This window comes from Tympanuchus pallidicinctus, unplaced genomic scaffold, assembly GCF_026119805.1.
Source record: "Tympanuchus pallidicinctus isolate F22 unplaced genomic scaffold, pur_lepc_1.0 scaffold10, whole genome shotgun sequence".
NCBI lineage: Eukaryota > Metazoa > Chordata > Aves > Galliformes > Phasianidae > Tympanuchus > Tympanuchus pallidicinctus.
The window spans coordinates 2,199,922-2,226,374 of NW_026294619.1; the positions used below are offsets into that span (position 1 = coordinate 2,199,922).

General features: G+C 47.3%; 1 protein-coding gene across 2 annotated transcripts in view; it reads left to right on the forward strand.

Annotated features, from left to right (window-relative positions):
* Positions 1–970: 970 nt before the first annotated feature.
* ARHGAP31 (Rho GTPase activating protein 31) overlaps positions 971–26,453 on the forward strand; it is a 57,255-nt gene continuing 31,772 nt past the window's right edge. Inside the window, exon 1 of one of the 2 annotated variants that reach the window (XM_052704792.1) lies at positions 971–1,875. In XM_052704792.1, coding sequence (XP_052560752.1) covers positions 1,776–1,875 — 100 coding nt within the window. In that variant the 5' untranslated portion in view covers positions 971–1,775. The remainder of the gene's footprint in view (positions 1,876–26,453) is intronic. The other variant, XM_052704802.1, reaches the window with a different exon arrangement.

The following is a 26,453-nucleotide window of genomic DNA, read 5'->3' on the forward strand; positions in this document are numbered from 1 at the left end:
TTGGCAGCAGAAGGATTGCAATGGAAATTGGTTTATCTGAGAAACATTGTCAAAAGCTTGTCAGAAGGGGTGTGGGCCTGTGGGAGGAGGCCGGATTTCTGTGCTGGTGGGAGTTGAGGCAGGAGGGATTTTGAGGGAGTCCATTGCACTGTTTCCTGGCCAAATTTCCTTAAACAAACAAACAAACAAAAACAAACAACAACAACAAAAACTTCTTGGACTGATTATAGCTGTTTTTTAGTGAAAAGCTGCAAGGAGCTGTTTTTATTGGTTCATTTTCCACCAAGATCCACAGAGTGTTCTGTGGCATGGGGCAAGAAGGGGGCAGCGAAACTCTTGGAGAGCAGGTTTTGCCTCCCTTTATGGAGCATGCATCCCACTGGCATCCCCAGCCCTGGAAGGAGCTCTGAGTTTCTGGGAGAGAAAATACAGGGAAAGAGTAAGGGACTGCTCTCACAAAATATGTGTAACGAAGTGAGGTGTTGGATAGGTGCAGGAGCTGGTGCAGATGGAAGAGGTGCTCCTTGACACTCCTGGGTGATGCAGCTTCCTGGCTCTGAATCTCTTCTTCAGCAAAGGGCAGCTTTCTCTGAGAGCTGACTGTACAGCACAGGAACGGCATCTGTTTCTGCTTGCCGAGAGCCGGGGAGGAGGGAGGACGGTTCCCGCCTCTCCGTCTTTCGTTTCCCAACTTTCTGCTCCCGTCTCATGCTTTGCCAATCCCAGCCCATGCCTCTAGAGAGGAAGGCATACCCTGAAGGGACAGAGCCACGGTGGAGGGATGCCTCGGAATGAAGGAACTGGCCAGAGGTGGCAGGGATGTCTTGGCCGCCCCTCTCAGGCCTTTTTGGTGCTGAGCCTCGGCAGCGCAGGAAGCGCCCGACCGCGGGCCTCAGCAGTGCCGAGGGAGCTGTGATTTCCTCCCTCAGCCCGTTATCTGCCCATGGCCAGGGCAGGCTTTCCCTCTTCCTCCCCCGTCCTCCAGCCCCTCGTTGCCTTTCCTCAGCCTCTCGCTCACAAACGCACTTTACTGCCAAAAAAACGTCCTCTGCATCCCTCCACCTCCCCCTCCCGCTCCGCTCCTCCTCGGCGAACTTCCTTTCAGCATTTTTTTCAGCTGGATAATCCTAGGATTTGTCAAAGGCGGGAAAGGAGGGAGAGCGGGCGAGGGAGTCAGGACAGGAAGCTGGTTTCTCATTCCTCCCGCTGTCCGACGGCAGGAGGAGGGGAAGGGGGGGAGCCAGCGAGGAGCCTCGCACAGGCTCTTCCCCAGTCCCTTTCCATTAGCCCGCAGGAGGACCCGCTCTCCTCCAAAAGCTGGGAGAAGGAAGACCAGAGCGGGACGCTTGCGGCTGGCGGCAGCGACAGCCTGGCTGAGGAAACCCAGAAGGGTGACTGCAGAGCGTCCCAGGGCTGCTCTGAGGGACAGAAGTCCACACTGCCACCACTGCCTGCCCTCATCTTCACCAGCTCGGATGCGGGCACCCGTCCACCAGCCGCTTCCCCTCGATGCGAAGCCTTCCGGGAGTGAGCTATGATCGCTGCTGGGCAGCCTCCTTGCACCCTGACCTTCCCCTGCCACCAGAGCAGCCCAACATCTGGTGGGGATTAATGTTGATTTCTCTGTCCGGACGCCGTGTGGGACCCCCGATGCTACCTCCCAGGAGCGGGACGCGGGCGGTGGTCTGAGAAGAGCCAGTTTTTGTCGCCCCGCACCAGGCCAGGGGCTGGGGGGGAAGGCAGGAGGGGGGTGAACCTCTTTTGGGACTAACCTCATGAAGAACAAGGGAGCCAAGCAGAAACTCAAGAGGAAGGGAGCCGCGAGCGCGTTCGGCTGTGACCTGACGGAGCATCTGGAGAGCTCTGGGCAGGATGGTAAATGCCTCTTTATTCTTACTCTGGTTGTAGATGAGTAGAATGCGCATCCACGGTTTTGGGATTTAGTTTTTATTGGCGGGACTGGAAACTGAGCCTTTCCCAAAGGTGAGGGGTAAGCAACCTGGATCTGTTTTATCTGTGGGAAGTGGAGTCACTGCCCAGGCACTCACAATGAATGAACAAGTGGAGGATTGCTGTGGTGATGCGCCTGCATGGGTCTTGTTTGAGAAGCACGGTTTGTAGGGATGAGGGTGTGCCAGTGAGGACACAAATGGCCCATGCACATTGTGGTGCCCTCTCCCATCCCCTTGGCCTTGGAGAAGGCAGGCATTAGGGAGCTGGACTTGCAGAGGAGTGTTGCCCCACTCAAATCCAATATTCCTGAAGACTGTGGGACAAGAGCGCAGCAGGACCTGTAGAGGGGCTGGGGACTTCCCATCTGCCCGTCCTTCGTTCCATGTCCCATATTGTCCTTTTCCTGGGGGACTGAGGCAGGACAGAAGCTGGAGGTGGTGCAGGGCTGGGTGTGAGGTGTGAGGGGCAGCTGAGCTAACATTTTCACTGCTCTGCCTTCTCTCTTTCCCTCTTCTCCTCCTCCCCCCGACGGCTGTGCTTCCAGATACGAGATCGAAACACGGTAGTCAGATAAGAGGTAACTGCGATAAGATTAGAGGGTCCTCAGCTGGAAGCAGTCAGTCTTGGCTGTGGGAGGATGCACGGTGATTTTTCCATAAGGTTGGAGGATGAGAGAAGCAGCAGAGAGTTTGACTTATGGAATAAGGAAAGATAAATACATGCCTGTTCCCATCCCTGATGTTAGTACTCTGTGCCAGTTGGAGTCAGTTAACTTACCGATGTCAGGCTGCTCTGCGCAGGAGAGCTTCCAACAGCAATGTCGGTGCTGTGCAAGCAGGGCTGTACAATCAGGTCTTTCATCTGCTGATGAGCATGGCTGATGGAGTGAGGGGAGGAATGGCACTGGCAGCGGGATGGACTATATAGTGGATGTCCTTTCCACGGCACTGGGAAGAGGACAGAGAATATATCACTGAGATAAACCGTTATATACATGCATTTATTCAGGTATGGGGGAAAGCCAGTCATTCCATTTCATTGAGAGCTGACAGTAACAATTACCGTATCCTTTAACTTATATAGCTCTTAATGGCCACTGAATCGAAACAGCCAGAATAACAGACTTAATGAACTGATATTGCTTTGGCAGTGCAAGATACAGCTAGATAAACCCCACTCAGTGCTTATGTGAGCGGCAGTGGTGGAGGGACAATTTACAGCTGTTTATAGAAACACTGAGAAAGAGCATGGGGAAGGCAGGTACAGGCAGTATATTCAGCTGGAGCATCAAGGGGGATTTTTAAGGCTGAGACATAATTACTGCAGCTGAAATTATGCCAGAACAGCAAACTTTATTACCAGAAACTCTGCAGTTCTTTAAAATTGTTTGTTTGGGTGCAAGAAAGAAGGGCATTGTCTCATCTGTGGGATGGTTCACAGTGCCAACCTACTTCTCCCTCAGAGTTGAGGAGAACCAGGGAGGACGTGAAGTTCCTTTCCCTTTGTACAGTGCTGCTATTTGCTGAATAGCACATCCCATGGCCCAGTGCTGTGGGATCCAGAAATGAAAGACTCGGTTGTTAGAAGTTTACTGAGAAGTAAGTTGTGTTGGATCGGTAGGAATGTGACCAAGAGTGCCAAGGTGGCCTTTTGGGAAGAAATGAACATTCAGATGTCACCAGCACGTCGTGAATTTGCAACCTGTACTTTATGAAACAAAATCAGAAGAGCAATAGAGCATGAGAGATAGCTGGTTTGGGGATAGTTATATTGTCCTGCCTGTTCTCAGAGACAAGCCAGCACTTCTGCAGGCAGAGGTTTTCTCACAGATGCGAAACACTCTCTCTCTGCTTTACGTGTGTTTAATTGGTGGAAGCAGGCTCTGTTTGTTCCCTGCTTGGAGGCAGTTCTGGTACCTGTCTGCTCATGGAAGCTGGCAGCTGAGGATGGGGAGAGCATGTCGGCTGCTCTCCAGGAAAGGGTTTGCTGTGGATCTTTGTGAAAGCAGGTTCTAGCACAGCCAATTCAATCTGGCTTTTTCCCTCGGGATTAGCTGTTACAGACAGGGGGTGCTGCACTGCACGCTTGATGCTCTGTGGAGGAAATGCACAACTTGAGCTCCTGCATGCTTGTGGTTGTTGAAGAGCGGCTTGTGCTTTCTGCAGGGACCTTAGTCCCTGTGTCCCTGCCAAATTCCAGTGGAGAGAGTTATGTTCTGCTTAAGGTATCAGCATTTCCTCTCCTGTCATTTAACTCTTTAATAACTAGCCGTGGTCCGCATCAGAGATGGCTGCATTTCAGTGGAAGGTGGTGAGATGCCACTGTTTCCTGATCAGATGAGCTGAGCCCAGTGTAGTGAGCCTAGTAATGAGCTTTATGATAATACAGTGAAAGCTGTGTCAGACTTACAAAGTATTTAAGAGTGGTGCAGAGGTAAATTCTTCAGCAGGTTCAGTGGGGTAGTTCAGGAGATTACAGACTGTTAGCCCTACAATGACTCTTCAGACCTGACCCAGCTCAGTGATGTGGGCAGATGTTGCTGTCTGGCGGCTGGTTTGAAGCTCGGCTGCCTTGAATTTACCACATTTCAAGTCAGTTCCTGTCACTGCTGCGTTTGACCCTACTTGGCCTTTTCCTGCCAGTGGTCTAGACACAGAGAGTTGTTGTGCTCCTTATGGGGGCCGGCTGTTATCAGTGCTCCCAAGCATCTGTAGTCATGAGTCAGGCCACAAAAATCATGAGATGAAAAAAAACCAGTGCTGGACTTCTTAACTGCTTTCTGTTTTCTGAAACTTCAGTGCACATCTGAGTTATGTTTTCTGGTCTTTCTGTTGGCAAGAGGGCTACATCTCTACTGAAACATTTCATCGTGTCAGACTTTGTTAAAGTGTTGTACTGCTGCAATGGATCTAGAGAGTTATTAGCCCTGAAGGGTTAACATTAGAGCCTTATTTTGGCCCCTTGATAACCATCTAGGTGTCCAGCGGGCAAAAGTACATAGTGCTTCTGCTGAATTCAGTGGGAGCCACTTGTTGGGACCCCAGTTTCCTTAATGACAACTATTTTATAGTGATGGGTGGGCCAGTAGAGAATAGGTGGCGCAAGGCTGTGCACAAACCTTAACTGACGCGAGACATTCTGATCTGCTTAAGAAAATAGTCAGAAACAATAGTCTTGCTTTTGGGCATATCACAGAATGTTTCAAGAGAGGGATGAAAAGCTGTTAAAATAATAGGAACTAAGAAAAATTGAGATTAATACTACCAGTACTTCTAATGTGGAAGACTCAAACTGGGTTACGAGGTACTCAATCAGGTACAACTTCCATTCTTTTTAAACAGCAACGACTGCAGCATCTATAAAAATAGGATTGTGCTGGTAAAAGACAGTCTGTTCTTTTGCATTGGAATCACTCCTGACTCAGATCTGCCTTTGCATCATTTGTTTAGAGCCACATAGGTCTCAGAAAAAGGCTGAGTCGTTCTCTTCCATCTTAGTATGATGGGCAAGGATAGGCTATCAGGACAGCAAAAGCCAAAAGACGCAGACTAGACACCTTATTCTCAGCCTGCAGGTCTAATTGGCGCATCCTAGTCTCCCCCATCAGCCATTAATAATGGTGTCAGTGTACCCCTCTGTGTTTTGCTGCACATCTGTTTCCTGCCTGATGTTGTCTGGTTGGGAAGCAATGAGCTCAGCTTTTCCCCTTAACCCCCTCCCACACTCTCTGCAGCTCCCACAGTGGCACCCAAGCACTTTCTGTCACTCTGCCCAGCACTGGTTATTGCCTTTGTTGTTTGCTGCAGAAATAGGGCCACTTCACTGGAGTAGCTTTGAAACCACCAGCCCCCTCATACTCTCCTTGCTATGGCCAAGCTCGTGGCCAGCCAGCATCATTCCGTGGAAGGGAGCTGTGCTTTGCAAATGTAGCACAGGGAGACGTTATCAGCTTTTGCAGAGTCTGCTCCTGCCTTGTCACAGCTGCATTTGAATGAGAGTATGAAAAGTTTTCATTTAGATCTAGTGATCTCATAAAAATGTAGAGGTTCTGGCTGGCACTAGTTCCCCAAATTCTAACAGCTTTAGAGAGCCGCAGCAGGTCAAGACATTACTAGGGGATTGGCACAGATTTCTGAGGGGAAACAGTAACAATAATTCAATGGTAATAAATTTGTCCAAGGAAAGGTGGCCCTGGGTGCTCTCTGACTGGTTTGGGACAGCCTTGCCTGGTTCTGATGCAGTGTATTTCATGGTGAAACTGCCTTGTCTGAGCTCAGACAGATGAGAGCTGCCACTCGGGAAGAAAGTTTGCTTTGAGGACAGGCTCCCTTTGGAGCCAGCCCTCAAACCTGCAGCCCAGATGTGGAGCAACTTTTCTGGGTCATAGGGCTTTCCTTCCTCATGTGTGCAGCTGCGTGTTTCTGGGATAGGAGCAGGCGGGGCTGAGCATGGGTATGTGCAAAAACCATAGCACACATAGGTGTGTAGCAACTGGTGTGTGCTTTTACCTAATGCTGTTGAACATCTAAGATTTACCCCATGTCACAGCGTGAATTTCTGGGCTCCAAAGTGGAATTAGATGCTGCAGAATTACTTTGCCAGAAAAGATGCATTTGTGTCTGCTTACTTTATTTCTTTTCAAGCTGCTCTTGTGTTGACATATTGAAGTGAATGCATGCCCTTGCTTTTGATTAGGTGCTTTTGGTTAGTGATGCATGCAGAAAGGCCTGGGAAAACTGCTGAAGGATCATTAATGGCGATGTGGAGGAAAAAGACAAGGCCATTATTTTAAAGTCTCCTTGGTAAAATGAAAACGCCACATGCTCGTTTAATCTGCTGCAGAAGAATGAAGAGCTGCCTTCATCCCGCTCTTGAAATTAGAAACTGTGGCACTGGGGAGTTCTGTCTGAAGGACTGATCTGAAAAGAAACCTTTCTCTCTTTTTGCAGACAGGTTGCTCTCAATCCAGATCAGCTCCCTGACGCACATCGTTCTGGGCTATGCAAACGCTGCTTGTCACCTGGTGTGGGAAGAAGTAGCAGGGGCTGGGAGGAGAAGGGGACAAGCAAAGCCTCTTTGGGTTGGCTGGAAAGGCATTGGATGTGCTGCTGCAGTCTGCTCTGCATTTCCCACTGCTGATGGACCAAGCAGCCTCATGACTGGTGCCTGCTCCAGGTTGGGAATGTGATGTCTGCATGTTAAGGCTGCATCCCCTCATCTTTGTGATGGGAGCCAGCAGGATAGCCTGGTTCTGAAATTAGAGGCAAAAGAAAAGGATGAGCACATGAATTGGAGGTGGGCTAGGGCCACCATTCCAGGGTGCAAGGCATGTGTAGAGGACAGAGAGGTGAGATGCTGTGCTGTCAAAATGGAGAGTGCAGGGGGAAAACTTAATAACAGAGTTTGCTTTTCTCCACCCACTCTCACAAGCGGAGCATCATGTTATGGGTCCCAGACATCAGCCTCTATGGCAACAAAGTGAGAGCAGCAAGACACTGGGAACGACGGGAGCAGGAGCCATCTGTCTGCTTCTGCTGCTCCACTGTTCCTCCTTGCTTTGGACGATGTTTGTGTTACTTCCTCAATCTGTTTCTGGTTCCTGAGAACTGGAGATTTGTGTCCCTGTGGCACGGTGTTACTGCAGTTAAGCATTCTTATCGAGCTCAGCTCCTTGCTCTGTATTGACTTTTCGTTGTTAGCTCTGTTATTAGCAGAGAACTCTTCCATGCTGCTTCCTGCTTTCCCTTTCCCTCACCGAGCACTGTGGGAGGCACACGTGTCATCTACATGCACTGAGCCCCGCTTTGACCCGGCCTTCTCCCCCATGCTTGGTGAACAGTGTGAATCATGTCTTCCCTTCAGATCCTAGATGAGAAAATGTATTTTGATTCAGCAGATGCTTTCTCTTTGTTGGTGACAGCTGATTTCATCTGGATGTGGGGCAGCAAGGATCTCAGTGCCTGTGATGTGACAGCTTGCAGTGGCTCAAGCAAATACCCATGGTGGATGAAATGCTGGAACTGCATGAGGTGAATGTGTAACACAGCTGGTGTAGGTGTGAGAACAAGCGATCTGAATGATCTCAGCGCTCAGTTCTGAAGTTTTCATTGTGGGCCTGGTTCTGCTTTGGAGAGTCTGTTGCACCCATAACTCAGATTTTGCATATATGACACCGTTTTACAGCAGCAGCATTTGCTGGCAGTCAGAGCTGTGTCAAAGACATATGATTCAGTGTTTCTCTTTTAACAGTATTAGGGGAAATGAAAACAGCCCCGTCGCCAGCAGCACATCCATCCTGCTGGGTGTGAGGTGAGGTGGCTGTCACATTGGCCACCCATGTCACTTCTTAGACCACATCTCTGATCTGCGTCAGATGTTGTTTCCCTACATGTGAAGCACAAATTGAGGCTGACTAAAAGGAGAGAACTACCGGTGTCTGCCTCCAGTCTTGAACCACCAACAGGGGTTGGGTAAACTTGTGACTTTGACACAGCAACCTGTGCGTGGACATGGTGCTCAGGGTCGTGGTTTAGTGGTGAACTTGGTAGTGTTGGGTTGATGGCTGGACCTGATGATCTTAAGGATCTTATCCACATTATTCTGGGTACCTAGCACAAGATCAAAGCTGCTGACTGGCTCCACTGATAGTTATTTTAAGGGCAACTTCCCATCCATTCCCAGGGCCTCAAGCCCCAGTTATCCTTTGTTAGTATGCCAGAACCTTCAGCTTCTCTGCTGATAACTTCAGCGGATGTATTTTGCGTTGTCAACAAAAAAAATCTGCAGCATGTTTACAATGGACATGGACAGAACAGAGCAACATAAATTGAATTTACTCTGGAATTAAATAATGTGGGGCAACTGTGCTGACTGTATTATTAACTTTCATATGTAATTCAATAATGTAACCCTCTGTTTTCTATATTTATCTGAAGCCACAAGCAGACTTTCTGGTATTCTGCACCAGTGTGACAGCAGATGTGCAAGTGCCTACCATGGGTTTGAGACTGATCTTGCTGTCACAGTTGTAGCCTTTGCATATAATGAAGTTCAGGACACTGATACTAAACTTCAGCCTCACTAAAGAGCAAAACCAATGCTTTGATGTATGGGAATGAGGAGGAGAGTCCCTAACCCTACAAGCCTTTTGATGTGCACCACTGATACAGATAGTGATGTCCTCTTCTGCCTCCCCTCTTGCATTAAGCATGATGACAGCTGGATTGGATTCCCAGTTCCCATCCCAGTGAAGACTTCTCTTGCTCTTAACAAAAGAGCAACAGAAAAGAAAGAGCAAAACACACACCTTTTGCATTTTGTTGCCGGTCCCCTGTTTGCAAAGAGCTTAGCCTAGGTTCAAAGCAGCCTGCCTCTATCCTGGTGCCAGCAGCTGTGACAGCCTCAGTTCCCAGCAGTGCTGGGTTAGCTGGATGGATTTGGACTTAGGTAAACTGTTGGGCATGTGGAAAGCAGCAGATGTGACAACGGCACTGAGTGGGACTTGCTCCATGAAGTCCTTGTCTTTCCTCTGTGGGGTGCCTAGAGCTGGACTCAGTGCACCAGACATAGCCTCACCAGTGCTGAGCAGAGGGCAAGGATCACCTCCCTCCACTTATTATTACGTAATGCTTTTCATGGTTTTTCTAATGTTCCTAGTAATGGTTCCATGTGCATGGTTTCTGTCAGAAATTGGCCTTGGCCTCCCAACACAGGCTGAAAATGCAGCTGGGGCAGTACTGAGCATCCTTTCTGCTCTGGTTAATACTAAAAATGAATTACCTTTTCAGAAAGAAGCCCTGTTCGTTAATGCTTTCTGCAGTCTTGCTGCTGGCCAGCTTGAGCAACTTAATGTATGCTTTTTGTAATAGGCTGATATATTGTATCTTATGAAAGCTGTGCATGCCTTGTCTTAATAGAATGCCACAAACAGTGCTGCAAGGCAGCACATCATCCTCAGGTGTAGACCCATGGTGGTGGAAAGCTGGGGACTGGTGGTCTTACTTGTTCTTCTGCCAGTGGCTGTGTTGTGTGCCCTGCTCCAGCACAGGGTCTGGGCAGGGCTGGGAACGTGTGTGTCCCCATGCAGGATGCTCAGCTGTGGCTGCTGTTCTCACAAATATGCCCTGAGCAGCTGAGCTGGGTTCACGGCCATTTATCTCCTCCTCCTCTTTGCTCTCTTCTACACTCAAGGCTCAGCTAACTAAATGCCTTTGGAAATGCTATTATCTTCTGTGCTCTCTGGAGCCAAGAGCAGCTTGTAGATTTATCATCTGGAACAGGAGGTTTTGTTTAGTTCTGTAAAGCACAGAACAGTTAAAGAAAGAACAAAAACTAACCCCCAAACAAAATGGAAAACTCTCTCTGCATCTCATGTCCTTACTCTGCTTTCTTCCACCTAGAATGGTGTATGCATTTGCTTTTGTAATGTGATTAAATACTGTCAGGTGGCTAAATGGTTAGAGGAGACATACCTGCATCTCTAAAACAGGGAATGAGCATCCAAAAGGCCAGGGGATATTCCTGCTCTAACTCTGCTGTGTAACTGGTTTCCCACAGATGACAGACAGGAGATTGGCTCAGGATCTCTGGTACAAACTTCATGCAGAGAATATCACTGTGGTTTTCACCAGACACAGCAGCATCAGTGCTGCCATTTTTACCTGAAAGGTGCTGACATGCTCACAAACTGTCCCTAAATGTGGGGTGCAGGGCACAGAAGGCAAGATCCAGTCTAGAGAGAGCTCTGCAATGCTCACTGCCTGTATCCCTTGATTAATAAAAAATGCAAAAATAGCAAACCCAAAACACTAGAAGGAAAAGGCCAGGTCTGCTATCCTGAATCTGAGTGTTTCAATTGAGATATTCTTGCTGCTGTAAGCATTCTGCATTTGCCATCTCTGGCAGTGAGTGTGACTGTCTGTCCTACTGCAGACAGGTGGCTTGGAAGCAGCAGGGCCAACCTGTGTGTAAAAAAACCCTTGCTCCATGTGCACCTCATGCTTGTTTTTCTATTCATCCCTGCACTCATCCCTTGTGAGGCTCAGTGGTGCAGTGGGAAGATGAGCTCTCCTTCTGGACCCCAAAGCTGCAGTTCAGATGAAATAAATAAGCCCTGTCAGCAAGGCTGAATTGCTTTCTTGTGCAGAATGAGAGAGGGGAACAGCTTCACCATTTTGCTCTTTTTATCCTCTCTACTTGGTATAGCATTTGCCTCACCCTTGCTCTGGTCAGGTAGTCTCAGATCCACAAGACACTAAATGAGAATGAGCTCTCCCTTGAGATTTATTGCACCTTCTGCTTATAATCAAGCCAGAAAAATAGCACAACAGCCTTCCTTACATAATCCCATTCTCTTTCTTCCCATCCCATTCCAGCTGGAAACCAGAAGTGCAACAAGGTAAAGGAATGAAGCAAAGAAAAGATAAAACAAATGGCCCGGATCCTCTGTAGAGATCATGGAGTTGGCTTGAGCTGACAGCTCCAGGTCACAGAGAAGGCAAGGGGGATTCTCCCCTGTTGCTAGAAGTTTTGATTTCCCTTCCTTAACTCTTTAGTTTTCATTTTTTCCTCCTTCCATTCAAATACCTTAATTGCCAGGATGGCAGTATGTGCATGTTGCCAAAGTCAATATATCAAGGAACTGTGCCTAAGGCAAGCTTAAGAGCAGTAAACGAGAAGGGATGGTTTTGATCTATTGACTCCATTATTCTTCCTTCCTGGCTCGATTGTGAGTGTCAGTCACACGCTGCTGCCCGAGGTCTGCTGTGCAAAGCCACAAAAGAGCTCTAAGCCAGGAAATTCAGTTCCAGATCCCAGCAAAGCTTGGATCTGGGGTCCAACCTTGGACTTGGAGGAACCTGGAGGAGGTCCTTCTGTGGCCCTGGATCAGCCAGGCATGGGGACCTGGGCACTGCTATCAAACCTGTTTCAGAGCCGGGGAAGTGTAACAAATACAAAGCAGGGTTAGGACTTCTAATTAGTCCTTATTTCTAGCCTGCTAAAATACCCATCTGTCACTCCACTTCAATAATGGGATTTGAGAAGATTAACTGGATACTGCTTAGGCTCCTAAACATGACAGCTAAATAAGCATGCTGTTATTCAGCCTCAAGCCTTGCTCGCAGCAATTATAGCCTGAACAGGTTCACATCTGATTAGTGCTTGCATAGGAATTGCCCAAGAAGGTCTGCTGAAGGCAGGGGGTGATGATTCAGGAGATGGCAAGCACATCCTCTCTCAGCATCTTCTATGGAAAAGCTGCTATTTGGGCACAGAGTAAAACAAGGGCACCAGCCCTTTGCTTTTTAAAAACTTCCAGTTTATCTTTTGTTTTTAGGGAATGGGGACCTTTTCACACATGTACATACTGCACTGCCTCCTTCATTTCCCAAAAGCAATTTCATTTGGAGCCATGGTTTGTTTGGACTCAGTGTCCCATACTGTCATGTAGTGGGGCTCTGCCCAGTTCAACAGCTGCCACCTCCCAGCCCAGAGGTGGGTGGAGTAAATCTTGTTTTCGCAGTTTGTGAAATATTTCAGGATATAAGGCACTCATTAAATTATTGATGTTAGCTGTTGGCCACTAAAGAGAGACCTGAACTGCAGCTCTGTAGCCTTTGAAGCTCAGCCCTGCCCTAACAATGGTTCATAGAATCATAGAATCACCAAGGTTGGAGAAGACCTTCAGGATCACCCAGTCCAACCATCCACCTATCACCAGTACCTCCCATTAAACCATGTCCCTCAGTACATCATCTAAATGTTTCTTGAGCACCTCCAGGGACAGTGACACCACCACCTCTCTGGGCAGCCCATTTCAATGCCTGACCACTATTTCAGAGAAATATTTCCTTATGTCCAACCTGAATCTCCACCAGTGCAACTTAAGGCCATTCTCTCTACTCCTATCACTAGTTACATGGGAGAAGAAGCCAACTCCCACCTTACCACAGCCTCCGTTCAGGTAGTTGGAGAGAGCAATAAGATCTACCCCATGCACCTCTTGTGACAGATCAGAACTCACTGCAGGATGGTGCAATGACCTAGCAGGTAGACAATGGGTGACAGCAAGGGTTTTCTTTACAAAACTGTGTACTTGTGAAGGAAATATAAGTGAGAATAGTGAGAAAAAAAAACAAAAACCAACACAGGGAAAAGAGTTGTGCGTGTTTGCTTCAGAAAAATGGGAAAACTAGGGAAGATGTGTGCCCATATTACTTCAAAGATATTCTAGCTTTTTAGTCTCTGTGGTGACACTTCAGTCCATTATGGAGGTGATGGCCATCCCAGCACCCTCCTTCCTGAGGCAGGCTGCATGCTAATGAGCCTGTCCGGCCTGCAGCCTGACAGAGCCATGATTCAGCAGCCAAACAATGTCCAGTTATCCAATTCCAGCAGCATGGGGACAATCTCCAGCATGTGGGCTCTGCGTAGATGAAAGCTGAGTTCCCAGATCAGAGCTGGAACTGCATTGAATGGGGAAGGAGGTGGAACTCTGTACTGGTGACGTGCCATAGGCTGTGCGCTCCTGACGGCTCAAGGCAGTGAGGATCACCATGGTGGCATCACGTGCCTGGAGATGAGGGCTGCTGGTGCTTCCTTCTGAGCTAGAGACAGGCTTCTGCCCTGATATGTGATGTTTTAGCTTGGAGCAGAGCATGACATTTACTAGCTGACTTCTGCAGTTAGGAGATGGAGAAACAATCCAGCATCTGTCCGAGCTAGCAGAAGGGATTACCTAAACTGGAATTTGGCCAGGATGCTGTCTTTATTTCTGCTAATGTTGCAAAAAAAAGTATTGCTACAAAAACTTTTTGCAAGATTGCAACCTTCATTTTATAGCCACTGATTTAGAAGGGAGTCTGTGCTTATAGGGCAGGTTCCTCTGCATGTTGTGGGACATGGCTCGTTACTGGCTTGTGGAAAGGACTGCCCCTACAAGTCGCTGGCAGCAATTTCAATTGATTCTGATTTGGAGACCAGGCCCAGCCTTAGGCTGTTGATAGAAGGTGATAATGCATCCAAAGAAACAGCTGGGAGGGGAGGAGTGTGGCAAAGAAACGAAAAATAGACCAGAAGGAATGAATGTGGAAAGGGAATGAGGGCAAAGATGGAATGGAGAAAGCATGTGAGGAAATCTCAATATACTTGAACTGGAGAAGAGCAAGGTTGGAAAAGCCAGCCTGGCAGCAAAACTGACCATATGGATACTGCCAGTGATTGGGATAAGAGAGAGGACCGTAAGTGGGTGTAAGATACAAAATTCTGGCAGCTTTTCAATGGGGGTAGACCAGATAAACAGCTGGGAATAGTGTTCGGCACCAGCCGCAGTCAGCAAAGGAAGATGCTCACAGAACCAACAGTTCTTGTCCCAAACTCCTCTTCCAGATTCTTACGCAGGACTGATCCAGTAAGAGAAGTGGAGGAATTATGTCTTGCTCCTTTCAACCCCTGAAACAAGCTTGGATTTGAAAAGCAGAGATGCCACTGAGTTACTGCATTGCTAGTGATTCGGTTTTTCATCAGCTCATTGCATTTTTTCATTCTCCCTTTGGTGCCTAATTGATTTTAAAATGAGCTTCATTCTCTGTTCCAGAGTCTATGGACGTGAGCAACAGCAGCTTTGTCTCGCTTGAATAAGCTTGCAATACTTAATGTTTCAACATGCTCATGCTAGGGGCATGCAGTACATCAGTTCCCTTCGTTTTGGAAGCCTGTGTGATGGTGCTATGAATCAAAACTTCTCCAGTTTTACAGTCTTCAGCAAGTTCCTGCGTTTAGATTGCGCAGCCTTGTACCAGCTTCGGGTCTTGGCCTGACGCCTTGGCTGGGAGCTGCAAAGGCAGAGAACTGGCTGACTTCTACAGCAGCACTGTAGCTATTAAAATGTAAGGAAGTTTGATTAAGCATGACCTCAATGCCTTTTTCCTGCAACACCCCTTCTTGTGTTTGCAATGTGTTTGTTAGTGTCTCAAAGCCCTTAGTACAGCAAGATCCAGCAGACAGAAAGACAAAGAAACACAGCCCAGAAAAGCAACTCCTTGGCATTTGCCTTTGAAGAAACATAGAGCATGAAAGGATTTTTTCTTGCTTCCTCTTGCCTCGCTTCCCCCAATCTTTGTTATTCCCAGCAACGACTGCCTTTATTTATTTGCCTCTTCCCTGATCGCTGGACAGACTGGGGCTTCGGTGGGGAGCAGTCCAGCCCTGCTGCTAGAGAGGGAGAAACAATGGGGCTTTAAATGGGGTTTCTCCGGGTTCCCAACACAGAACAGTTGCCTCTTTCATGAAGTGCCTGTGGGATGAGCCCGGGATTGCTACACCCAAAGCGTTTCCATGCTGCAGTGGCTCTCCGCAATGAAATGCTGCTGAGAACACTGCCTGCAGCGCCCCGAGCTACTGGGGTGTCCAGTGTGAGAGCCTCTTTCTTCCAGGCCTGGGCTGTGTTTGCTGTCCACATGCAGTCTGGGAGCAGCTCAAGTCTGGAAAGCGTTTAAGAAAGCATCTAAGTTATAAAGGAGAAATGAAAGGGGGGGGAAGGGAAAGAAGAAAATGGCAGGGGTAATAAAATAGAATCCAATGACTTGATGCAGTGCGGCCAAACTGTTTGTAATAATTTCCTTTAAATTCCTTTTATATAGAAAGAATTAATTACGAAATCATGAAGCAGGAAGCAGTCATCCTGCCAGCCAGTGACACGTACAGACAGATCAGAGCAATGCGAGAGAGATGCAGAACAGCAGGAGACTTGAGAAAACCTTTTTTAGTTCTCTCTTCTTCTTCCTCTTTTTGTTTAGTATGTGCATCCATGTCGTGCTAGCATTTCTTGCCCAAAAGGAGCTGTGGGAACCTCCTGCTGTTCCTTGTCTCTCCAATGGCAGCACTGAACCTTCCTGCCATGACGCGCCTCATCTGTCTGGGCTTCCTGATGGATTTTGCAGTCCCCAGATGTTTGGATACCCGATTCATCTCAAAGCAGGCTGTGAAACATGAAGTATTTTTAAATACCCAGCTTTATAATTGCTTTGTTTAACTTTACAGCATTTTGAACTCATATAAGGTAATAATAAAAATCACCGCTGTTTTCCTTCAAAGGATTTTGCCATTGCCACTTCTGAACTTCTGTGCTCACAACGGCTTTTGCCTTTGCACTAGCAAGGTTATAACATTCCTGTTGGCCGGAATCATGTTTTTCCAATTCTCAGTTTCAAAGCTTTCAGACAGGAGTGCTCAGGCTATTGAATAAAAAAGGATTGGGGCTACCCAAGTGTTACTAGATCCAAAGTACAGGCTCCTGAGATCCATTTCCCTGAAATCTGGAGTGTTGGGCTGCAAGGTTTTTACCTGAGTGTGTCACTAGCTTGGCTCCAAAGGCAGAGTGAACACTACTGGCTAGGAGCCTACAGAAGCAAAAAATTAGAGGCTTTAAAATGTCACTAGCTGAGCACATAATGGATATTCTTTGGATTTTATGATTAGCTGTTGTGTTTAGTTGGCCAATGCTGCCTTCCTGATGCGATTTATAAAGTAGTCTCAGGTCATAGCCAGGCAAGCCAGATTCAGAAGTTGCCTGGATGCACTTGGGAAATCGCTGTCTTTTGCAACCTTTCCTTTGTGTGTTTGTTTGTTTGTTTGTTTGTTAGCAGGACAAGCTAGCTGATACATACCTGTCAGTTCCATATTCCAGCTCCCTTTCCACCCTGAGTCCATCAAGACGTCATCCACCCAAATGTTTGCCTGCATACTGTAAAACCAAGGGGACATTAATAAACCAGACTGTGCTGTTAAATCATGGCAATGCGCCCAGCATTTCATCAAGGGTAGTGTGTTATGTGATTCATACCACCATCTCATGATCTCCCCAGAGCCATCCTAAAGCCTGGGATGGTCTGAATACCATGTGTGTGTCTAACTCTGTATGGGACTGAGGGCCCTCTGTGCCTAGAGGACCAATGCATTGGTCTGTACCCCACAACACCTAAATCTGCACTGATGTCTCCATGCAGCCTCCTCCTTTCTCTGCCTGGGTGGGCTGGAGGCACAGCTGGCCTGACTGGTGTCCCCTAGGGGGTCAGCTGTCCTCTGATGTAAAGCTACGGAGTAGAAGGAAATGTGCAAAGCTTTGTGTCAAAGCTGGATAGTACAGGGTTGTGCAAGCCAAGGGGCTCAGCTAAGAGTATGCTTATGCTTGGCTTCATGCTGTCCCATGGACCCTTCCTGACATGTGGCTCTCAATACCCAGTGTGTTCTTCTAACATTTGGAATCTCTACAATAGAGCACTAGCAGTAGAAGGGATTCACGTGCTGGCAAAATAAGTGTCTTTCATCTTGTTCCTGTGGCTCTGAAAAGTTTTTTTTTTTTTTTTTTTTTCTTCCACCCAGCACTTTAACAGTGTTCCTCCATTTCAGTATGCTGTCTTTTAGCACTGAGCTCCTCTTGAAGCACAGGCTGTGTGGCACTGGGCCAGCTCCTGACCTCAGTGACACCAGTATAAATCTGGGATGCTGCAGCCAACTCGTGTGGAAGTGCTTCAAATCTGCATATATAGCAAGTGTTCCCTGTTGTAAAGGAGCCATGATTTTGTTTGGCAAAACAGCAAAACCAAAGTGATGTCTACGTGACTTGGGTAGATGTGAATCTGTCCTGTGACAGACTGCTTTGGTGGCACCCACACTTACCTCGCTATCACCAGAATGAGGCACAGGTTAGCTCCAGAAAAGCCCAAGGGTTACACCAGAACAAACCCAGCAGGAATGAGAAAAAAGAATTAAATTTTAGGTGGGTTTGCCAACAGCAGGTAACACTATTGTTATTCACTGATGTTGACATTGAAGATAGTGGTACCATCATCTCCCAAAGAAACAGATTGTGTTGGCCTGAATCTCTTGTGAGACAGAGTGGTGAGAAAGCATTGGTGAGATTGAATATGTATCAGAGGAGCACTCAAGTGGAAAGCCTCAATGACAGTGAGTGGATGGGATGTTCTGGGCACCTGGAGATGAGGTATTGTCTGTTTTGAGAGTGCTTGACTACAGAATGACTTTAAATGAAGCCAAACTTCAGACAAATATTCTGAGGGTTGCTGCAAAATTCTACTTTGATCAGGGCCAGGGCCCTTCTCTACTGTAATTGGAGAAAATGAATTGGTTATAAACTGTGGGAAAAACAACATCATGTCAGAAGGTCCATTGAACCTAGGAGAGATGCAGAGTAGAAAGCATGAAGAGCCCAAACTCATTCCTAAACAAAACCACATCCATAACATAATAGATACCAACCAGGGAAGTGCAGCAAAGCTTTGAATCTTCTGTCTTCAGACGGAAGCCGAACATGTTATGTCAGAAAGACAGAGAGCTCAAAGCTGGTATTCTGCAGCAATTGGCAGGCAAAGAGGGGAGAGCAGCACAAATGTCCAGAAGTTCCATGAGGATCCTCTGTGTTAGAGATACTTCACGTGGGCAGGGGAGTGATGCTGAGGCAGTGGAGGTTAAACATGGATCGTATGATGGGGCAGAGAAATATGGCCTGGGTTTGGTAGCCGACTCACAGCGTATCTTTGCGCTCATCTCTCTCATGAGCTGCCCTGTGCTGCTGTGACATCAGACACATTCTGTGGGTATTCCTCATGGCTGGGCTCTTCATGGGCTGTCCCTTAGCTTTGTACGGAATGACGTAAGCCAGCATGGCCAGCAGTGCTGTCTGCCTGTGTCCCACTCTGGAGTGGCCCCAAGGGCCTCCAGGCAAAATAGGGAATATCTGGAGGAGTGAGCATCCATCCCCATACCCAAGGAGAGACACGAGCTCTCAGCATGGTCTCTGGCCTCTCGGCATCGCCAGCTGCAGGCTGAGAACAAAGTCTGTGTGTCCCTTAGTGAGCCAGGGCAGCTGGAGGTGGATTTGTTTTCTGTTGATTTCATGGCAGTGTTGCTGCTTCAGGGCACTGCTGTGGTGTGAGGAACAACAACATCCCAGAGGAGGCACCCAGTGACTGCTCCACGGCTACCCAATGTGCATGCCCGGCATGGGAAGCGGTCAGACCACCCTCGTGGCATCAACAGAGCCATCATGTTTGCTGACATTTCAAGGGAATGCAGAAGGGAACAAAAGCTGGGAACAGATGCCTTTGATCCAGTTTAGAGCTGCAGCTGGAAGATATGGGGCTGAATCAGAAATGATGGACCCAAATCCCTTTTTGCAGGGGAAGTGTTATAAACCTCAGTTCAGACCCCAAAAGTAGGGTTTGAGTTTTTCTCGAGTGAAAAAGTCTACACAGAAAAGTGAAACAAAGATCAGAGGTAAAGAAAGGAAACCAACGGTCAGTTAAGAGAAGAGGATGGGAAAAGCGAGAAGTTTGGGGTTACTGATCTGTGAACAGACAGGACATCACATCTTCACCAATGAATTCAACTTCTCTTACCACCCCCAACCAACCTCCATTCCCTGAAATGATCAGAAGTAACACATTTTCTCCCCAGATGGCCCCTGGGTAGCTTCTCACCATTATTGTGGTATTCACTTATGAGAGAATCATTCAAGAGGAAAAAAGAAGAGAATTGGAAAGGAGACCAAGCCGCAAGGCTTGGATCCCATTCCGACATTCCCAGCACAGGGGTTCTGCTGTCTGGTCTTTTGGTACAAGACTAACCCTTATAGCAACCAACCCAAAACACCACTTCAATAATCTGCTGGCACTCTCTGACCCAAATCTCCGGCTGTTGTTTTAGTCTGTGCCTCCAGATTTTGTCTGAAGGTTTGGGTAAGGAGGTTCCTTATGATTTGTTAGGAGCCTGGGAAGAGTTGAGCCTCTCCCAGAAAAATACATCTGGGTGAGGTTTTCAGCTTGACCTTTGGGGTCAGTGCTTCTGATAAGCCAGTTGCAATCTGAGTGTGCTTTATCAGCTTCTGAACTTTCAGAGGTGAGTTCCTATTTACTCAGAATTTGGATGCAAGAAATCTGGCTGTGGTTTAGCTACAGTGCGGGTGTCAAAACTGCAAGCTCTACCCGTAGCTCTTCCACTAACTCACTGCATGACCTCAGGCTGCTGGCTCATTTCTGTTTCTCATTTTTTGCACCTATGTGATGGGAATGATACTTCTCCTGTGTGAATTTGCGGCTCATTGCCGAGGGGTTGGATTTTTGCTGATGGAAGCGAAGAGTGTTCTGTAAGGCCGTGCTGGGGTTTTATCCTCACAATGGGGGGATGTGAGATACAAATAAGATTTCAAATGTGGGTTTGTTGTAACCTGAGGGCTGAAAAGCAAATCCTAGGACACTTGCCTTCTTTTTCTTTTCTTTGCTGACAGGAAGCACACACAATAGTCTGGACTTTGGCTTGCAAAGAATGATGCTGCCATCCTCGTAAGTGTGCAGAGAGCAGCAGACGCCAGCCAGCCCCTGTGGATATCACTTGATATCCATTAGAGCTGGCTCCTGTTTTGCACTGCGTTCCACTTCACTATTGAGAGATTACCTTTATCCCTAAAATCAGAATAAAAACGTAGAAACTCCCCATAAATAAAAGTTATTCTAAAGGTGATAGTACATGGGAAATAATGATGTTGAAGTACTTCACCTTCTGGAAACAACATATTTGGATGGGTCTTTGGTTGAAAAATTGAACCAAATCCCTGCATTTCTGTGAAACATTTTGATTCTGTGAAATACACTCTTTCCCACTGGAAAATCATTCTGCTGGAAGATTTTCAAGTAGCTTTTCTTCCTGCGTGCTTCAGTATCCAATTCAAACTCCAGCTGCTGGCTGTGGTCGTCTCTTCTTGTAGCAAGTGCTGGCACTCTACACTTTCCTTTGCAATTACCACAGTGTGCTCTTCCAGAAGATCTTGCCGTGGCTCAGGAAGCATTACCTGATAACAACATGGGAAGGACAGTGGGATTATTCTGTCTTTGCTGCAGAGGCCTGTGCAGGACCATTCCCTTAAGAGCATCTCTTGCCTGATCCTGAGTATCCAGGCAGTGTAGCTCACGCCCCTTCCCTGGAGGAGGCAATTCTACAGCATGATTCTACGTCTCACTCCTAAGCTGTTTTTCCTACTGCTCAACCTACATTTCCCCTCATAATTTCATTCCATCACTCCCAGTTACAGCCTCTTGATCGTCTGGAATGGGCCCTTTCCCTCCACGGTGTTTATACCCTCTGCAGACTGCTATTGTGCGTTCACTTCTCTCCTAATTCAGGCCAGCTGTGCCTATTTACCACCGTCACTTTGTTCTTCCCTGCGAGTCAGTCCCTGTAGATCATTAGTTTCTGTTCCTTTTCTCTTCCTCCTCCCCATATGCAATGTGGTATCCTGTTTTCCTTGTAACTGTAGCCATGCATAGGGCTAAAAGATTCAAGGATTTTTCCATTAATAATCCCCACACCCTCTTCCTGGTCAGTACATTGCTTAAGAGCGATTGAGGTAACTCATTCACAAACAGCAAGCCGTACTGAGAGAGAACATGAAGGGAAAATATGAACTCGCTGGGATCCTGGGCTGTGCTCCTTCCTCGGAGCGAGACTTTGCTCAGGAGCAGACCTGGAAGCAGAACGCGTGCCTGGTGTCCTCAGTGAGGTTTATCTCTACTGGGGTTTAGCTGCATGGGGTTGGGCTCCAAGTGTCCAGCATCTGCTGCCCCGGCCAGCTTCTGCCACAAGAATGTAGGTGGGTTTTTTTGCCTTTGCATCTTGCCCTCTCACCAGCAGATTTTGCAACTGCACCTTGAGTAAGAAGCCCCACTTTGCTCTCTTGCAACTCAGCTGTCTCTGCCAGGCTTGGGGTCTGTTGCATAAAGCTGGAGTCATTTTGTCAGCCTCTGTGGCAATTTACACCCAGTGGCTGGAAGAGTAACCCTTTATTTAGAAGGTGGCCAGGCAACAAATAGGAAAGGAAGGAGAAAAAACTAGTTACAACAGTGAATTTTATTGAAATACACATAGAACATCCCCAGAGGACCATGACTTAAAGGGTCTGGTCCTGTTTTGGTTATTGCTAAGCACTGGGACCCCACAGTAAACCCTCTTCCCACTTTCCCTCTTTTGGCAGTACTTTTAGGTACAGTGTAGAAAATGCAGGGGGACCTATTTCCCTGGTCATTCCCTAGCTAAGGGAAACCTCAGTTTGCAGAGGAATGTGTCCTAATGTAAGCCAGCTCCTCGCCCAGTGCCGGAGGCTGTGGCAGCCGCGCAGCTGAAATACTCCGGAGGGCAGGAAATGCCATTGCGAGGGCTGGCTCTGCTGCGTGCCCGCGTTGCGGTAAAGCCTGCAAACAGGCGTTTCCAGGCTGCTTCTTGCACAGTGCAGAGCCTCCTATCACCCTGGGTGTGTTCATAGCCTGCGTGGGTTGCAGTTGGGCAGTACGTGCTTCACAGCCCCAGTCCTGAGGGTGGTGTAAATACACACACGGGCTCTTCTGCACCCCGCATTCTTCCCTGTGCGTGCCATAGTGCCCAGAAGGCAGGTTCAATGCGCTCAGGCCACTTTGTCCTTCATAACTCTTGGTGGGATGTGGGGAAAGCCCATCAGCTTCTCTTTGTGGAACAAAGGCAAACTTTAAATGCTGTGGTCCAGGGGAGATACAAAAAGGTGTTGGGTCACGCTCTCCTTCGTCTCCTGGGACATGCAATGGCAGTGTGCCAAGCTGAAGGGCTTCAGTCTGGTGTAAGCCATGTTCTGCATTCGCCATCAGCTTCTCTGCTGTTGATGAAACAGCGCTGGCAGCAGCAGAGGTTCCTCCTTTTAAAAGAACAAAATCGAAGGCCATGATGTGGCATTAAGGTCTTGGCATTTCCTGCAGCTTATGACAGCGCTGCTGGAGCATGGAGGCTGTGGCTATAGCTTTTTCTTTTGTGAACCTGCGCTCCTTAGCAGTGGGAAATTGGCAGTTGTAATTAGTCTCTGATGTTCTCTGCTAATAAGTGATTTCTCCGGTACTCACAAATACCGGCATTGCTGAGACACAGCTCTATTGCTTTGACCTCTTCTCCCCTTCCTCCTCATGGAGATGGGCTCCAGATATGTCCTGATGTCAAACATCCCCCCTCTCCTCCTCTTTACATCCCTACTTTTGTTTTTATTCTCAGCCTCAGTAGAGGAAAATGGCTCCTGCTGGTCCTGGTGGAAAAGGATACATGTGCGGGCAGGAAGGCCATTTGCTCTGGGAGGAAGAGGGGCCTGACATCAACAGGAAGCGCGTCCAGGCGAGAGAGGCCTTGAAAACAATGTCAGCCTGGGGTCCAGGGCTCAGTGGCAGGAAATGAAGGCACGCTGGTGTTTTCAGTGCAGAGGAAATGATAAGCACTACCTGGTCTGACTTGGAGCAGAGATAGCGTGGTGAAAAAAAAAAAAAAAAGAGAGAAAAAAAAAAAGAAAAAAGAAGAAAAAGATTGTTTTTCTTCACACTGGTTCAGAGCCTATCCTTTGCCAAATGGAAAACAAAATAAAGAGCAAAATATGGAATGTATCAGGAATCCGTTGGGGGGCTTGGGAACTGAGGAGAGCAGTTGTGAAGTGACGAGATTTACTGCTTTGGTAACAGCTGGATATTGCCTTTTTTTTTTTTTCCCCCATTGTTAGCACAGAAAATGACCCTCAGCTCAATAACTGTTGCCATGCCTATTTATTGAGAGATGGAGGGAGGGGGAGGCTATATCCCAAGTCGTTTTTTGTGCAGGAGGAAAGTCATGGGGACAGTTCTTCCCACAGAAGAGCCCATAGCACCCTATGGACAGATACTTCTCGTGACTTGTCCCTGCCAGATGAGGGAATAGAAAGCCTTTTTTGGGGAACGAGAAGGCAGCTTTATGCTAGAAGAGTTAATTCAGCTTGATTTCTTTTCCCTTCTTGTTAGGAGCTGTAAAAGCCATACCATGCCTCCTTTCATCAGTTTTCCTCTGACAGCACCAGTTTCTGGTTCTGAAACACTCACCCCTCTGCCCTGCAGCTCAGCTTTGGAGAAACCAGGTCTTGTGGTTGGGCTGTGTCTCATCAGTGCTGAGTCCTGGAGTGGAGGCAGCCACAGGGAGCATGGTAGAAATACTTTTCTTCTAAACCATCCTGCCTAGCATCAGCCTCTGGAAGGCTTGGAGGCTGCGTGACACCATCTGCAAATGATGCTCTGCCTCCTGTGCTGCCCTTGATGAATCTTGTGAAGGTCAAAGAGCCTTCTTGCAACACAAGATCTGCCTCAAGACTGGCAGATGGTGCAGTGCTGTTTTCCCTGTTGCCTCTGCAAGAAGCCCGAAGGTGCAAGCACCAGATCCAGAAGTTGGGGCCAGGCTGCTTAGCAGTCTCCTTTAGGGCTCTTTATGCCTCATGACGGATGGAGTGGAAAATATGATCCCTGAGATTAAGGCTGTAAGACATACCTTGGAGGGCTGCAGCTTCCAGAGGTGGAAAGGTACAGCCAAAACGCCTTCTTTCTCATGGGCTACTCTTCTTAACTAAGCTGCTGAGTGAAACCAACCCACTGAGACATCCCAATGCAGAAATACATACATGCATGCATGAGGAATTAATCCCCAAACAAACTGCTTTCCTTGTCTAAGAGCAAGTACTTAATTCAGAAAATTCTTCAGTGTACAGTAACAATATGCAAGGCAAGGAAACTAGCTAAATGAACTTTGTCTGGAATGAGAGAGCACAGAAAATGTCTGTGGCAGTGGCTTACTCCCTGGCTAGCTGAGCAAACTGCAACAAATGAGGGAACCAGCCCATAGTGAGGCATGTCCCAGACCTATGACATCAGCCTAGCAAGGCTTTTGTGGCTTTTTACTTGGTAAACACCGTCTGTAGGCCTTTGGATTTCAATTGAGAACTTATTTAAGTTCTTTAAGAAGAATTTCCTGGCAATATATAGGAAATCTCTCACGTACATGTACATGCATGCACACAAGCATCTATTTGTATGTATACACAAAATATACATATATATATATATGTATGTATGTACACACCCATACATTTACACCTACATGTTGATATACACATAGATAGACAAGTATTTATATATATGGGTACGTGTGTCTGACCAATAACTGCTTCTGGCAGAATTTTATATGTTCCTCTTGAACACAGCTACCAAGTCCACTGACTGCAGCAATCATATGCCTTGGGCAGCGTTACTTAGGATGGATAGAACAGCAGGTCATTTAATCAGACAAACATCAGTGATCCAAATCACTCACAGCTTGATCCTCTTGGAATGAGGACTAACTTGTCTTCATTCTCATCTGAGCAGGACTGGGAGGAACATTTAGAGATGACCTCCCAATGCCAGCAGCAATCTCTACTCTCCATTCTGTGTTGAACGTCACACCGTCATACCATCATTTTATGTTTGTGAAAAGCTGCTAAAAATGCGCCTAACAGTCCTACGCTTAATCTTCTAGGATCTGAATGCCATGGTAAAAAGTAAGAGTTGGATGTAGAGTTTTTCTCCTCTTGTGGAAAACGCAGCTGAATTCAATGGGATTTTTTTCTATGAGTGAGGTTCCTTGGGTCAGGCCCAGCCAGCCTTGCAGTGAAAACACTCAGTCTAAATATATGCTTCTGCAACTGTGCAAAGATGGAATGAATTTCATAATGCTTGGCTTTAAACTGTAATGTCTGATTATTGCTAGTGTCTTCACACGTTTGTTTTCAATCACATTGACATCATAAAGCTTTATTTACTTTTTTGGAAAGTCTGTTTTAATTTGCCTTTCACTTCTCATTGGCAGCCTTTAAGGGTTTGTTATTTAGGCTCCTCATCTGTCTGTCTGTAATATATAATGATTCTCAACAATTTCTCCTGCTCTTTGCCCTAAGTTGTTGACTCTCTGTGAAACAGCCCATTTGGAGTAACCACTAGAAATTGCTGTATCCAGTCTTCACCAGGAGAGACCTAGAGGCAAGATCAGTGAGTAGCCTGAGTGAAAGAGAATTGCTGCATGATCTAGTGTCAGTCTGCATCAGCCCGTCAGTGTAACAGAGGGCAAAATGAGAAGGAAAGAAAAACATAGCATTATATATAAATACATGTGGTGAGATTCAGCCAAGCAGGTTTTCATCCAGATGAAAGCTTCACTCAGGACCTGCTTCTCAGTGACTTTGCATTTTGCAAAAAACAGTGACCTGGGCTCTCAGAGGGGTGACTGATCCCAGGCCTTCTTTTAAAATACCTGAGCTCACTGTCAGTGCCATTTTGCATTAGCTGACATCCCTGGATGTGTACTTTAAGGCTGGTGAATGGCTGTCATGTACACATGTGACCAACTCACTGTGCAGAAAGCTTGGAAAGGGAACCACAAGTACTGATGGACCTCCAGCCTACCCCTGAGTGCTCAAAGTGACAGTAGTGATTTGCTGGGAATGAACAGCAGGGAGAACTGCAGATTGCCTGGCACAATAAAATCTAACTCAGAAAGGATTAAGGAGTAAGCTAACACTGAGAGCCAGGCATGGAATATATGAACTGATCACCTTGGGTTCTCCAGATTCTGGGTCCTAAGTATCTTTTGTA